The sequence below is a fragment of the Hordeum vulgare genome, chromosome 3H (genome assembly GCF_904849725.1).
Source record: "Hordeum vulgare subsp. vulgare chromosome 3H, MorexV3_pseudomolecules_assembly, whole genome shotgun sequence".
In the NCBI taxonomy this organism is placed as follows: domain Eukaryota; kingdom Viridiplantae; phylum Streptophyta; class Magnoliopsida; order Poales; family Poaceae; genus Hordeum; species Hordeum vulgare.
This window is the reverse complement of record NC_058520.1, coordinates 587,941,516-587,956,632: the sequence shown is the minus strand read 5'-3', so window position 1 is coordinate 587,956,632 and position 15,117 is coordinate 587,941,516. Positions and strand designations below refer to the sequence as shown.

The 15,117-nt window shown below is 48.7% G+C and overlaps 2 protein-coding genes across 2 annotated transcripts; one reads left to right on the top strand and one right to left on the bottom strand.

Moving 5' to 3' along the window:
• The first annotated feature begins 2,006 nt into the window (after positions 1-2,006).
• Positions 2,007-4,477, top strand: LOC123445403 (UV-stimulated scaffold protein A homolog). Its single transcript, XM_045122378.1, has 2 exons — positions 2,007-2,286; positions 2,385-4,477. Exons 1-2 carry the CDS (start codon positions 2,047-2,049, stop codon positions 4,254-4,256), a joined length of 2,112 nt encoding a protein of 703 aa, XP_044978313.1. The 5' UTR covers positions 2,007-2,046; the 3' UTR covers positions 4,257-4,477.
• Positions 4,478-12,329: 7,852 nt separating this feature from the next.
• Positions 12,330-13,746, bottom strand: LOC123440841 (F-box/LRR-repeat protein At2g43260-like). The gene has a single exon (XM_045117387.1). The coding sequence runs from the start codon at positions 13,698-13,700 to the stop codon at positions 12,591-12,593; it is 1,110 nt and encodes a 369-aa protein (XP_044973322.1). The 5' UTR covers positions 13,701-13,746; the 3' UTR covers positions 12,330-12,590.
• Positions 13,747-15,117: the final 1,371 nt, after the last annotated feature.

The window sequence follows — 15,117 nt, the reverse complement described above, 5'->3', positions numbered from 1 at the left end:
CTTAACAAACCCCATAGGAGGTCTCATCCATCCACCTGTTTTACTAGATGCATTGGGTGAATGGCCATTAACATAGTTTGTTGTTATGGCACCAATCCCCATGGAAGTTTGGTATGTGTTTCGAACCTTTCCTTCATGAACTAGTTTTCGTCTGCCCCACCATAGGTACCAAGCGGTTATAGCAATTAGTTCACGTACATTATGTAAACCCACACTAGATAGTTCATGATCAGCCATAAGAAGTAAAAATTCAAGTATTGCCTCTCCGACATAATCGATACCACATGCTTTCTTAATAACCTCATACATCCCCAAATTATTCCAAACCTCTTTTACCTTTTGACAAAGGAACAACACATGTTTTGTATCTTCTGGTCCATTCGAGCATGAGGGGCAGATGGGCCAAACTTTCATGTGTCTATTGGCAAGCGTTAGACGACATAGGAGAGTTCCATGCAAGGTACGCCAAACAAATTTTTTTAACCTTTGCCGAACAAGATAAACTCCAAATAGAATTGGCGTTGATACTACCCATACCATTTGTATGTTGCAATTTACTTCCATGTTGATGGTTCCATTCCTCCAAATAAGCAGATCTGACAGTGAATAAACCATTTTTCATATAGCTCCACACAATGAAATCTGACATATTATGCATAGGGAGGGGAATCACAAGAATTCTTTGAGCGTCGACTGTCCATAAAGTTTATTGCACCAAATCTTCATCCTAGCAATTTGTGGCTAGATCAATAAGATCAAAAACTTTTGACAAAAGCTCTCCTCTTCTAGGGTTGATAATCTTCCTATTCGCGTCGTGTGGGATCCATGCATCTCTCCAAATATCAATACTTTGTCCATTTCCAATTGACTCCATGTGAACACATGCCGATTGGTCATTGACTGAGTGATAATGTCTAAAATGGTATTTTTCCATTGGAAGGTCGCATCTATAAATATCCCACCCCGTCCAACATACATCGTTGGCTGCTCAGTGAGATTTTGACAAGATTAAGTGAGCACCCTCTCTCCTGAGTGATTTGAGTTTGAAATCCACCGAGAGAAAGGACACAGAGCCGAAAAACTAGTTAGTGTTTTAACATCACTCACCGGGTTAGATTGTCGATTTTCGGATCATGAATTTTATATTTGAAAATCCAACCTTCCCTCATGTCACACGTCAACATCTAGTTGAGCTTCACATCGCCATCGAAGTGCAAGTAGATATGCACATATACGACAAATCATTATAGCAACTAATACATATAGAAACTCCTCAAGCGGAAGAAAATAAAAGGTACTAATAGAAGCACTTTACTCCATGTGAACGGCCGTCCAATAGCTCCGAAAAACAACTACTTACATCTGTATCAGTAGCAATTGAAATTTAAGTTGTATTTAAAGGCAGAAACTGATTGGCGCAATGTTTCAAAGTGGGTTTTCTTATATCAATTCCAACCGTCACTATTTTCAGTTCATTATTTCTTTTCCAGATTCGTGAACATTTTTTAAATTTTGGGAAAATTTCAAATTTGTCGGTCGAATTTACAGAAAATGTTTACAAAAAAACAAAATAACTCATTTTTCTATATTATGAACATTTTTATGAATTCTTGAATTTTTTTTAAATTCATTAATGTTTTCTGCATTAGTGAACATTATTTGAAATCCGAACTTTTGGAAAGAAGAAAAAAAATCCCGAATGCAAACTTTGTTCATAGTTTTTTCAAAAAGTTTATAAAACTATTTTTTTTTCGTGAGGCACAAATTTGTTTTATCAAGATTTGAAATTCATCCATGAAAAAAAGAACATTTTTTTCCCGAGCACGCAGCGCGCGGTATAGGAGACACGGGGCAGCACGCGCCATTGTTCCTTCCGATCCAGCAACTCCCGAAGAACCGACTCGGACGAACCAGCCCGGCCCGGCCCGGCCCGCAGCCATAAGCCGAGCGAAACCCATCACGGCAGCTCACCGCCCGCACCCGCAACCGCAAAGCGAATCAATCAGCGGACGGTCTCTCCGCCCGCCACGCCACCAAACCGCCGCGATGCCGCGCGCCTCCGCCCGGCCGCCGCCGTCGGAGCAGGGCCGGAGTGCCTCCCCCTCCTCCGCCCCGGCGGCGGACTCCTCCGTCGCGGCCCTCATCGACCGCGCCACCTCCACCACGGCCCCCTCCGTCGACCCGGCCCTCCTCCGCGCCATCAAGTCCTCGGCGCGCGCCTCCGACGGCGCCGTCCGCGACGCCTTCCGCCTCCTCCTCTCCCTCATGGCCAAGCCCCACTCCCACGTGCGTAAGCCCCCCCGGATCTCCGCTTCCCCCAACCCAACCCTCGCCCCCCTGGCGGCGACGCCGACGTTAAATTTTCCCCCTTTGTGCGTGCGCAGGTGCGGCTGCTCGCCTTCAGCATCGTCGACGAGCTCTTCATGCGGTCCAAGCTCTTCCGCTCCCTCCTCTGCGGCGCGCTCGACGGGTTCGTCCCGCTGGCCGTCGGCTTCCGCAGCACCGAGCAGCTGCCCCCGCCGGCCGCGTCGGCCGCCACGCTCCGGAAGGCCGCCATCCAGGCGCTCGAGCGCTGGCACCACCTCTTCGGCGTGCACTACCGCCAGCTCCGCCTCGCCGTCGACTACCTCAAGTCGTCCGCGCGCATCCAGTTCCCCGGCCTCCGCGCCGCCGTCGAGGCCCGTGCCGCACGGGAGGCACGCACGCAGGAGATCTTGACTGCCAAGGTCGACCGGCTGCGGTCCACGATTGGATCCATAAAGGCTGAAATCCGGTCCACCATCGAAGAGATCCGCAACGGGCTGGCCATCATCCGGGCCGAGTATGAGAAATTCGAGCGTTATGCAGACGAGGAGGACGACGAGGAGGAGATTGCTTCGATGGCGATGCGGAGCATCAGGACAGCATCGTTGATGGCCGGGCAATGGGTGCCCGAGACTCAGGAAAACGAGGCGGTTTTTGATGCGCTGAGGGAGGCGTACCGGCTCCTTGTATCGAAGCATTTCAGCACCATTCAGGATTGGATATCTGTGCTTGTTAGGGTCAATCTTGCAGATAATCGCTTCAGAGATTCCGCGTTGAAGGAATTCATCGATGTTAAGAATGAAATACGTGCTGTGAGAGGCCAGTGCAATGAGCTTGGTCTCGATCTTGATAATGTTCATAGGAAGAAGGATGTTCTGGAGGAAGATGAAGAGGATTGGGTGGAGGGAAATATTGAAGTTCCTAGTCCTCCTAGAGTTGTGAGCACTGTAGATGTTGCAGGTTCCAGCAAGGAAAATAGGAAGGGAAAGAGGGTTGTCGATGGAGGCAATGGTGACGTGCCAAATGGCGGTAATAGATCTCAGGAGATGGATCCAGAGAGAAAAAAGCTCCTTTCTGAAGCCCCTTTGGTATCATGGAGCTCTGTCTTGGACCGGTGGGGTTCAAATATAGATGCACATGTAAACCAGAGGGGGCTTGAGCTCGAGAGCCATTGGGGTAGGATGGATAATGACGCCGTTATACCTGCTGCAAAGATTGCAGAGTTAAATATTCACCATTCAGTTTATAAAGAAGAGCCAGTTGAGATCCTACCATGCCGTGTACCTCTGAAGAAAGGTGGTCTTTGCCAGAGAAGGGATCTCAAGATATGCCCTTTTCATGGGCCCATCATCCCACGTGATGCAACAGGAAATCCAATTGGCAAAAATGGTGGCAGTTCTGATGCGGGAGGCGATCTACTTGAGCAGAAAGTAGAAATTCGTGAGGCAGGAGGAAATCCGATTAAGAGAAATGAAGGCAGTGATAGTGAATGTTCACAGGAGGGTCAGGAGCCCTCTACTTCAATGATGACAAACATAAATAGTGACACCGGTGGTGACATTGATCTTAGTAAAATTACAGTGGATCAGCTGGCGATGCAAGCGATTAAGAATGTTCGGAAAAGGGATATGGAAGACAAAGCACGGGAAAGAGCCCAACGTGCCAGAATCCGCCAGCACAATGAAGATGTTCTGCGGCAAGCGGCTATTGCTTCAACACCCCACTCAGCAGCAGCATATGGCCAGCCTTCTGAAGCACTGGGTCGACGTGGTCGACGTCGAGTTAAGACGAAGGAACCTACACTATCGTCAATGCTGAAGAAGAAAGTTACTGCAAAAGATAGGATTGCTGGGCGGCTTCTAACTGCTCGAGCTAGGGACGCAACCATAAGAGAAGCTTCTCAGCATGAGGATATGACCTACAGGGAAGCATTCCCAAATCAGTGGCAGTGAAAGCATCCTGAGTCGGTTGTTCTTTCTTTATAATTAACCGTATTGTTTTGCTGTGCTGTTGTATGGTGCGGAGCGGCCGGTATTCCCTTGCACGCTTGAGGTGCTTGAAGTACACGGGTCACTGAAGCTGCTTCCAACCTGTGGATGGAAAATTTCAGAATCATTTGTACTGGCAGTCGGATTGAGAATCCAAATCAGAACGAGGCACCAACAAACTGAAAGCCCTTGATTTTGTAAAGCATGCCAAGCAGTTTTTCCTTGTTGCTGACCGTCCTTCCACGACCATCCAGCTTCTCTTAAGCTACACTTCAACATCGGAGATTCGGAACTGGTCTTAACATAGCGCACGAGGTGTGTTCTGATTTCTTGGCTATGCATTGGCCTGTACTGGGCAATAAACAGGTTGACTCTAGGTTATATCTTCAGTGATGAATTACTGTTAGATATCTGATATGTACGCATGAATCCACTGTTTAGCTTGGTGCTGGCATCTTTTGTGCAATGTGGTTCTTAATTTCTGTAGTACATAATGTCAGCTCAACCTTTCTTCCCCTGTTTCTGTATTTAGCCCAGCAACTGAGACTTTGAGTATATCTTGTGCCTCGCTGTTCTTCCCCATAAGCCTTGTAATTTTGCATTGTCTTGTAACTTGTTTGTTGCCGGATTTCTTGGCATGACTGCAGAATGGTCATAATCTGTAGCACGACCGCTGTCGTGAACTGAAGATGTGCTTGGTAGCTCACCATGGCTGCTGAAGATGTGCTTTGCTTATGACAAAATTCTAACAAACTATTTTGTTGCTCTCTGGCATGTATGGTTGGGCTCTTTGTACCACTTCCTTTGTAACCTGTTCTTTGTTGGATTTCTGGGCATTATTGCAGAATAGTCTAAGAGGGTGTTTCTTTTACAGGGACTTTTTGGTGTATAAGGACTAAAAAAAGTCCCTTTTAGTCCCATGTGAAAGAAACATGATGGACTTTTATGGACTAAAAGAGGGTATTTGGAACTAAAGAAAGAAGTCCCTATGGGAGAGACTTTTTGGGACTTTTTGACACTTTTTCGAATAGTGCACCTACTTTTAGCATGTCATTTAATAACTTCTACTACATTAGTAGGGGTAGCATGGTCTTTTTGCATGTCATTTAATGACCATTTAGTCCCTGTTTAGTCCCTGGAAAAAACGGATAGGGACTAGGGATTTTTTAGTTGTGACTAAAAAAAGTCCTAGGATTTTTTAAAGAAACAGTGCCTAACACAATTTCTATTGCAGACTGAAGATGTGCTTGCATATAAAAACTAATTACACAGATTGTAGTTGCTGTCTCTGGGCATCCAGATGTATGCATCTTTTTTCCCCTTCCCTTCTGCATACATTATATGATGTTCATACTTAAGAGTATACAGCGTTGTCAGCACGTAGTTGCCCAACCAGTGCCTCTCCGACTTCTTTTCATCGTCTGACGTCAGGTCAGAAATTTGCATGCCCATCTATACTTATTACTCAGGTCAGAAATTTTCATCTTATGTGGAGAGAGACACCTTAGGATTGACCACCATCATCGGCGAGGATGGGAGGAGGATAAACGGCAACACAGATGGGATGTCGTGTTTGGATAAATAACATGAACCTATTGAGTTTTGTGTCATGATTATTGATTAGGGACATCTTTTATTTTTTTTGGTTGCAATGCACGGACTCTATTGCTAGTACAGTTAGATTGAAAAAATAAAGGAAAACTCTTGTAAACAGCCGGAGCCGCGTCGGCTGGGCGCCACGCCCACTTCTTAGACCCATACTCTATTCGATCTTATCCCCATCGCAACGAGAGCCAGTCATCTCCTTCGCATACTCGAGTACCCAAGCTGCTGAGCGAGATCCCCAGTTCCTTCCTCTCCTACCTTGGTCCCTTTCTCCCAACTGTTCGACATGGCCCTCTTCAATGCTGGCAACACCCGTGCCGGCATGGTGCTACAGAGAGCGCAATAGTTGAGGGGGCGCATCGCCGTAAGGCCGGTCAACCAGAGCCGTCATGCACCGCTCGCCGTAAGGCCGGTGCTGCGTCGGAGCACCATGAGAGTTGTAATGGAGCTTCATCGGACGTGTCGGTGCTGCGTTGGAGCTCCCTCGTGGTGCAATGCAGCATCGCTGGACGTCATTGGTGCTACGTTGGAGCTTCACCGGACAACGGCGGTGCACCATGAAAGCTGCAATGGAGCTTCGCCAAACACGTCGGTGCTGCGTTAGAGTCCGCTGGTGCTGCAATGGAGCTTCGCCGCATGCAACGATGCCCTATTGGAGCTCCGCTCATGCTGCAATGAAGCTTCGCCGGACGTCGTCGGTGTTGAGTTGGAGCTTTGCCTCACGATGACAGTGTCAATGCTGCAATGAAGCTTCGCCGGACGTTGTCGGTGTTGAGTTGGAGCTTTGCCTCACGATGACAGTGTCAAAAAACTGCAATGGAGCTGTTTGTGCGCTGCATTGAAGCACTCACGTGTCTACTGTTGTTGTAACGTTGCTGTAATCCAGCAGCCACTGGCAGCCAGATCGGACGGCTAGACAGCCGGATGATTTCTCCAAGAAATTATTAGGCTGATTCGTAGCACTGGCCAAAAATAAAAGGTACAAAAAACGGGTCAAGCAGATAAAGTCTGGTACTCCAACATTAGACTGGTAGCTATAGCAACACCTCTTTCCAAGAGAGCAACCAACCCAGCAAGCAAGCATGCCCACTGCCGCCTGTGACCACGGCAGCGCCGCGGCGACCGCTTCACGCCGCCGGCTCCGCGTCTTCGTAGTCGTCTCCCTCGCCTTGCTCCTCCTCCTCACAATGGCCTTCGCCGTGCTGGCCATCACGGCGCTCCGCCGCCACCCGGCCGACACCACCATCTCAACGATCCGGCTCACCTCCGTGTCTCTCTCCCCCGGCCGGCTCTCCCTCAACGTGACGCTCGACGTCGTCCTCACCATCCGCAACCCCAGCCCCGTCGCGTCCTTCGCGCACGACGCCGGCCTCGCTGAGGTCTACTACCACGGCGTGCTCGCCGCCGACGCCACCGTGCCGCCCGGAAGCATCGGCGCGGGAAGCACCAACGTGGTGACCATCAGGCTCACCGTGCTCGCCGACCGTCTTGCCGGGTACGCGCCTCAGCTGTACGGCGACGTGTTCGGCGGCGCTGGGGACGTGTCGCTCGCCGTGCGGACGACCGTGCCGGGGACTGTCACGGTGCTCGGTCTGCTCAGGCACCACGCCGTCGTGCTCACGGTGTGCGACGTCGTTGTCAGCGTGCGGCGTCCCGGAGCACAGAGCTCGTCATGCCAGTACCGGACCAAGTTCTAGCTAGCTACATTTGGATTAGTTGGTGGTCATTTACTAGAATCATTATCGAATCTGAGGTTGGTCAAAGCTCTTTCAAGATTCTGGCCAAGCTTTAATTGTTTTCAGTCGGTGATTCTGCAGACAACAGAAATTTGTCTCTGTGATCTGTAGTTTTTTGGTGTCGTCTCTCTCTGAACAAACAAACCTTTTCTTTCAGGATGCTCAAAATTAGACAGAAAATAAATTCAGATCAACGTATTCAATTAAGCTGATGTTCCAAGTACCAACTCTCAAGTTTGATGGGCACCTAAAGCATGAGCAACAAAATAACTATAGTACGAACGGGTCACAGAATGTGCATGAAGTAGTCGGTTAGCAACACGAGGTTGTAGATATCAATCTGACATATGTATCTTGTGACCAAACAAAGACCCAAATTTTGAAACTGAAACTGACAAGCAGTGCAGTGCTACTTCGTGTGACCTTCGACTGGGCTCTACTTCTATGGCTTCGAAACTCAAATTTCCGATGCTTAAGAATCGATATAACATCTAAATAATTCCAACTAAAGGATTGCTATGTGATGGCAGATGAGAAAGCAAAATGAGACTATTTTGGTGATTTGCTGAGCTGCAGATGAAAGCGTAGAGGGTTTAACGCTACAAAGCACCGGTTAGTCTTAGCTATGTGCTGAGTTGCAGATGAAAATGTAGAAAGGATTTAACGCTATAAGAGCATCTCTAGTAGAACCCTCAAATCCTTAAATGTAAAACCAGTTTTAAGGGTTGAGAATTATCCAATTTTAACACTTTTAAGGGTTGAAAAACAGGGGCAAAGAGTAGAACCCTCAAACCCAACCCTTATAACGGAATATTCCGTTATAAGGGTTGGGTTTGAGGGTTCTACTCTTTGCCCCAACCCCAACCCTTGAAACTGTCATTTGGCATTGCATAATTTTCACTAGAAAAACATAATAAACCTCCAAACAAACACGGAAATAAAGATCATTGATGCATGGTTTAATAGTTTTTACATCACACAATCATCATCTTCCTCCTCTACTCGATACCATCACCAAAAAATTACACTTGGCGCCATTTCCTAGACCACTTCCACGTCCATCAAGCACCTCCATTGTCGCCGGTGGTGGAGTCTTCCACACCGCCATCGCCACCACAACTCATCGGAGCGTCACCTCGAAGAGTAGAGGACGCACCACGGAATATCCTCTTCCTCTCCGCGATGTCCTCCTTGTAGTCCTTCCATCATTGCAATTGTTCTTGATCCATGTCCTTCTTGGACATCATCATGTGCTCCTTCTCTTCCATCATGAGTTCTTTCCATACCTTTGCCTCTTTCACCTTGATCATCCTCTCCTCCAAGTCGGCCTTGCGCTTTGCTTCTTCACGCTTTGCTTCCACTTGTGCAAGCTTGACCTCTTTCTTCTTCTCGGTGATAAGAAGCTTCGTCTCCAATGTCTTCGTTGTCAATTCCTCTCTTGCCTTCATCATTTGCTCCATCTTCTCCCTTAGGCTTGACGCCTCTCCTTCCATCTTCACCCTTACCTTGCCCTTCTTGGTTCCCTCAGGCTTGCCCAAGTTCCTCTCCCCCTCCTCATCTTCACTATCATCCATCCTAAGCATTGCCGACTTCTTGGGTGCGGTCTCTTGATCCCTCAACTTCCACTTGTCAAAGGTTTGAAGAATTGCCCAAGCATGTTTAAATGGGAATGGCTTGCCCTTGGAAGCGGCCATCTCCTTGTACCTCATGCCGGCAATTGTCTCCTATCAACCACACATAATCACATAAGAACACAACAATGGCCACACATAATCACATAATCAAAATAGTGAAGAGATATGTACTCACATAGTCACTCTCCACGGTTCCACTAGGTGGTGCATCCCTCACTTGGTCCATGGCCGCACTCCAACGAGCACAAGCGGGCTTCATCAACTCCCACCGGCCTTGAAGCGACCGGTAAGTGCGAGAGATGAACCCACTATTCTTCGGCTTGATCCTACAATAGTTGTCCTTGATCCTTTGCCAATACAGTTTACCGGTTTGGTCGGTGCCGGTGGTTGCATCCATCCCCACAGCTGCCCAAGCACGAACCAAGAGGATATCTTCCGCCTCGGTGTAGTTTGTCGACCGCGTGTGTGGATGGGAAGCGGCGGTGAATGCCTCCTCCCCTATCTCGGCCACCTCCTCCTCGTCATCCCCTTCATCCTCCTCATCTTCCTCCAAGTCATCAACCCTAAAGGGTTCTAGAGGCGGAGCCCCGAGGTCCACCTCCGCGTCTTGGAGAAGGTTCATGAACGGGGATGGGGTTGCCATTTCCTCGAACACCTCGTGCGCGACGGGAGGAGGTTCGGCGGGCGTGGCAGCAGGCTTCTTCCGCGTCGCGAGCTTCTTCCGCTGCTTGGCCACGGCGGAGGACTCGTCGGCGGCCTTAGAGGCAGCCCCTCGCGGCCCACGGGAGGCCGCCTTCGACCGGCTCTTCTTGAGGGCCGGAGCGTCGTCGGGGGCGGAAGCCGGGGCGGTGGCAGGGGCGGGAGCGGCGGCCGGGGCTGGCGCGGACGGAGGCGGTGGCAGGCCTGCCCGCCGCCGCTTGGCCCCGACGGTGGCGGGGGCGGCCGGGGCGGGCGCATCGGCGGCCGGGGCGGGCGCTGCAGCCGCGGCCGGGGCGGGGACGGGGCCGGCAGGGGCGGGCGCGGCCGGGGCCGGGGCGGGCGCGGCGGCCGGCGGCGGCGCGGCGGCGACGGTGGACTCCATGGCGGCGGCGGGGGCGAGGCGGGCGCGAGGAAGGCGACGGCTGGAGACGGAAGCAGGATGAAAATCCCTCCCGCGCTGGAGCTGAAGTGGAGTGCGGGTTGGGAGGAGAAACTCCTCCCAACCCTCACTTCTACAGGCTCGCACCTCTAAAAATATTTACGGGTTTAAGGGTTTTAGTCTACGCCGTTTTTCGGACGAAAACTGTAAAAAAGCGGTTATTTTTAAGGGTTTGGGGGTTTGAGGGTTCTACTAGAGATGCTCTAAAGCACTGGTTAGTTTTGGTGTTGTTCCTTGTCTATCAGAAACATGCAGACTATCAGTATCAGACCTGCAGTGAATCAGAACGTGAATGATTAAAAGCACAGAGTTCCAGCAATGCCCTGAAGTGGAAACGCTGGAACAGATGCAAACTACCATCACAAGTTAATGTTGCAAAAGAGTTAACAAAGAATGTGGGCAACCGAAGATTATTCGCAAGGGATTTGTCTCGCATTCACCATATACATTGTTGGTCCAATAATTTAAAATTAGCATGATCGATATTTTCGGTGCCAAACCTAAGATGTTGTGGAATCTTTGCACTGTCCAGTAGATATTAACTGTGATTTCCACACAATTCAGTGAAGCACTAAAATATCACTGCTCGAATTTCACCATTTAACACCTTCATCACAAAGTATCCATTCCTGCAAGTAAGGGGAAGACTGCAGCATCAACAGATCAGCAGTATTCTGCATTATTTTTACCCTGGCTTGTATCAGTTCGTGTTAACCTTGAGTCACCAACAAGGTACTACATAGTAGAGCAGGGTCCTGATAATTGTATTCAGCTACTGAAATAAGGTAAGACAATATTCTGCCAATGATCACCCACTGGTAAAGATGATCTCAGCAAGGTAAGACTGCAGACAATGACCTGAAAGAGATGTATGTAACTAGTAGCTGTGCGCTCACCTGCCATTCCATGAATAACCTGCGACTACTCTCACCCACTGGTCCATATTCTGAACCCTCAGCTTACAAGGACACATTTGAGTTCAAGGTGATTGGTTATATCTCCGTGATGATGTTCATTCTGAAAAGATTTGTTCAATAGCATGACCCAATCAACAAATGTATCTAGTGCAACCAAAGAGCACCAAATACAGTTTATGGTGAAAAGACTTATCGATCAGTCACCAGGTTCATATCACAAACACGCATACTGGATCGACTAATCTGGATAATGAACTTACTTTTACACCTTAATTCAAAATTATGAAGCAAATGATCAGTACTTGTCCAGTTGTGTTATCACACAACAGGCCTGGTTCTGTCCTTCTTGAGACATGAAAGCCTTTCTTGTGCTCATTACTACAAATTTTGTTTCTTCAACTTATGTTCAGATCAAACATCAAATAGGAAGCACTAATGCAACGTAAATCCTTTCTACGTTAAGAAAACTGTAAGAGATCGTTCCAAACAATGCAACGTAAAAACAGTGTCAGCATGGAAGCGCAAAAAGGTATTCATATATTTTTCGGCTTGCAATATCAGTCCATTCTAGAAAATACTAGAGCTCATTGGAACTACAAAATGTAAATATGTCCAGTTCGCTATGATGACCAGCTTAAAGTTTCAATAAGAGCTACCTACAAAGATGCAATTGACTCATGGAGAATAATGAATTTATGACAGAATATTTCATCGACTATGTTGCAACCATTTAATATAACTTCTAGTACTCCAAGGTCTTCTAAAATCGGATGTTGTTTACAAGTCAACAAGTAATCTTTCTTTGCCTCGGTTTCATCATCAGCTTTAACAAATGATAGAAAAAGAAACACGGTAAATGTTGACTATTAAGAAGACCACTAGGTGAAAAGGTAAAGTCAATTCCTCAATTCAAGAAATAGCGGCATGAGGGATATAGATAGCAAACAACTGAGCACTAAGACCAACAACATAAAGCAAAGCTAAATTCGTCAGCTGAAAGGCAAATATTTCAAAAGCAGAGCAAAATAAAATCTTGATTTTAGCATCATCGCATACAATAATCACTTTAGCCCGAAAGGTAATGAAGACAAGCATAGATTTCATGCAACCACATTACACCCCAGCCAAAGCTTCTGATAATAACTTATTACATCAATATAAAGCAAAGAGGAGGCCAGTAGGCTTATACTTGGTCCAATGCATAAATATTCTAGCTCATGAGCATATGACAGTTCGGCAGAAAGAAACAGCATCTCAGTCAAAAGCCATCAGATCAAAGGCGAGGCACTACCTTCAGAACCTTTTAGAGCCCTCAAGAAGGTATGCTTGACAAGACTTTGCTTGAGCCGATATTCATATATACACAGGTCTCTGTGACCACAATCAAAACTTTTAATCAATTTGCCGTCACTGTCAACCTGAAGCAGCCACCCACGAAAATGGATCAACAGGAGCACGTCACCATCCCCCGAAACAACACCAACACCCAAACCCCAACTTTCACCACCGACTTGAAGCTTCTCCCATATATCTGCAACCGGCAATTTGATTCGGTACTTTAAGTGCCAAACCTCACTTTGGTAATCCTGCAACACCCATATAGTAACGATTTCCATGGCATCGTCATGGCAATGGATGCCGAGCGTGTCATCCATCTCAAACAGGCCAGCGTCAACGCCGCCAAGAGGAAGTGGACCACGCATGTGCCGGAACGACTCGGCCGTGGTGTCAAATACCAAGACATACTTTCCATGCTTCAGCAGGAACCAATGCAGGCTATCACGGACAAGGGCAGATATCTCTATGCACAGCGGTTTCACCATGTCCAGCCACCCAATGTACCTCGGTGGCTCGTCGGAACCAAGCGGGAGGACATAGCATCCAGTTTGGCCCTCAGGCACCATGAAGTTGGTGAGCAGCAGCCGGTACTCGCCGGTGAGTCCGTGTGGGTACATCCCCACGATGTTGAAGCCCCACGATGGGCACCTGAGGGAGACGTGCTCACGGGTGGCAGGGTTGTAGACGGTGAGGCGGCGGCCGGAATAAGACCTGGAGAGGAGGAGGCCGTCGCAGGAAGCCTCGAGAAAGAAGGGCTCGTCGTGCCGGGCGACGGTGTGGAGCTGGGCGGCCCGGTGGTCCAGGGCGAGGAAGTTACGGCACCCGCTGCTGGAGAAAGCGGGGAAGGCGGGCTGGCGGGCGTGGTGGGCGAGGAGGAAGCGGCGGGTGGAGGTGGCGCCGCGCCAGGCGCGGCGGACGGCGCGGCAGCGGATGAGGGATTTGGGGTCGAGGAGGACGAGGATATCCCAGAGGACGATGTCGTCCAGCAGGCCCTCGAGGAGAGGCGTCGCTCCTTCCGCCGGCATGGCCGCCTCCGCCATGGTCGCGGGCGGCGGCTAGAGTGGTGCTGGTGTGGGTGGTGGCGGCGGCCCGGCGGGGGAGGTGGGAGTGGAGCATAGATCTTAGGTCGAGTTGAGCTGGGCTGGGCCTGGGCTCCGCTCAGCCCAGTTTTTTTTTTTTTTTTGCACGGCTACTTTTAAGAACTGAACCGCACTGTGAATTACGCAAGACAAATATGAGCGTGCCGACGTAAAAATAAAAATATCTTCTTAAAAAAACTAAATAATAATAATAATAATAATAATACAAATGTGCATGATTATCATCTGAGTACTAAAATTTATTGTGAACTTTTACGAACGACACCGTTTGTTTTTTCTGCACTCGAGAAGACGCTAAAACATTAATACATTTCAGATTTCACTGCTTCATACGAGAAAAAAAAGAGGGAGAAGCAGAGTGTGCACATATATATATACAATACAAGAATTATAGCAGCTAAGCAAGGACTCCCGTCGTGCGTTTGTGTTTGTAAGCAGGTGTTACCGCATGTTGACACGCGTACTTGGTTTCCTCTTTGTTCTTTTTTTTTTTCTTACTCTCCTCGACATGCTATCGATGGATTGCTTCCTGCTAGCACGTGTTTCCTATTTCCTCCTCTCTCTCCCTATGCATTTTTTTCCTTTTATTAGACTGGCTGCTCATGGGCCACTATGCTCGACTCTGTGTTGGTCACCAATTCGACATGTCTACCGGTTCACCGCTTTGACTGGGTTAGCGCAATGAAAAAAGAGCTCGCTCGAACGATCCTCGCGACGTCCCATATTTTTCAGTTAAGCGATGGGCTGTTCCTGCACGTATTCACACGTATACTTTGACTTCGTTGGCCTTTTTTTTGACGGTAGATAACATACGAAGCGTTGCCCTGCTCTTCTCTCGGTTCGGTCGTCGGTATGGATGAGGCGGCTGCGACGGCTGACCAATCTGGTCGAGACGTTCGTCGGGGGTCCGCAGCGGCAGCTCCTATGCCGTCTGGGGGCGTCCGTGGGGGGCTGCCTCGGCGCGGCGTCCGTGGCCGCGGCGTTCGTCGCCGCGTCGTCCGTAGTCGAGTCAACATGCCTGCTTCTCCAAATTGTAGCTCTTTCGAGACACCTTTTCCTTTGATTGAATCTCTCGAGTCACTAGATGGATGTTTTCCGGGCGAGATTCCTATGCATTCTTCGCCTGAGTGGTCATCCGCTGCATCTTCTCATGTTGGCCGATGTGATGTATGTGCTGCTTGACGTGCTTCTTTGTCTCTTAATTCAGCTGGTGGTCCTCTGCTTTCTTCTTGCACAGAATCGTTTGGTCTCCACTTGCGTGCTCTCGATGCGTCCTCTGTTGGTATACCTGCTGCTAAAATTTGTTTGTTTTTTTCTGATTTCATCTAATGTACATGCTTTGGTTAAGTTTTTTGTA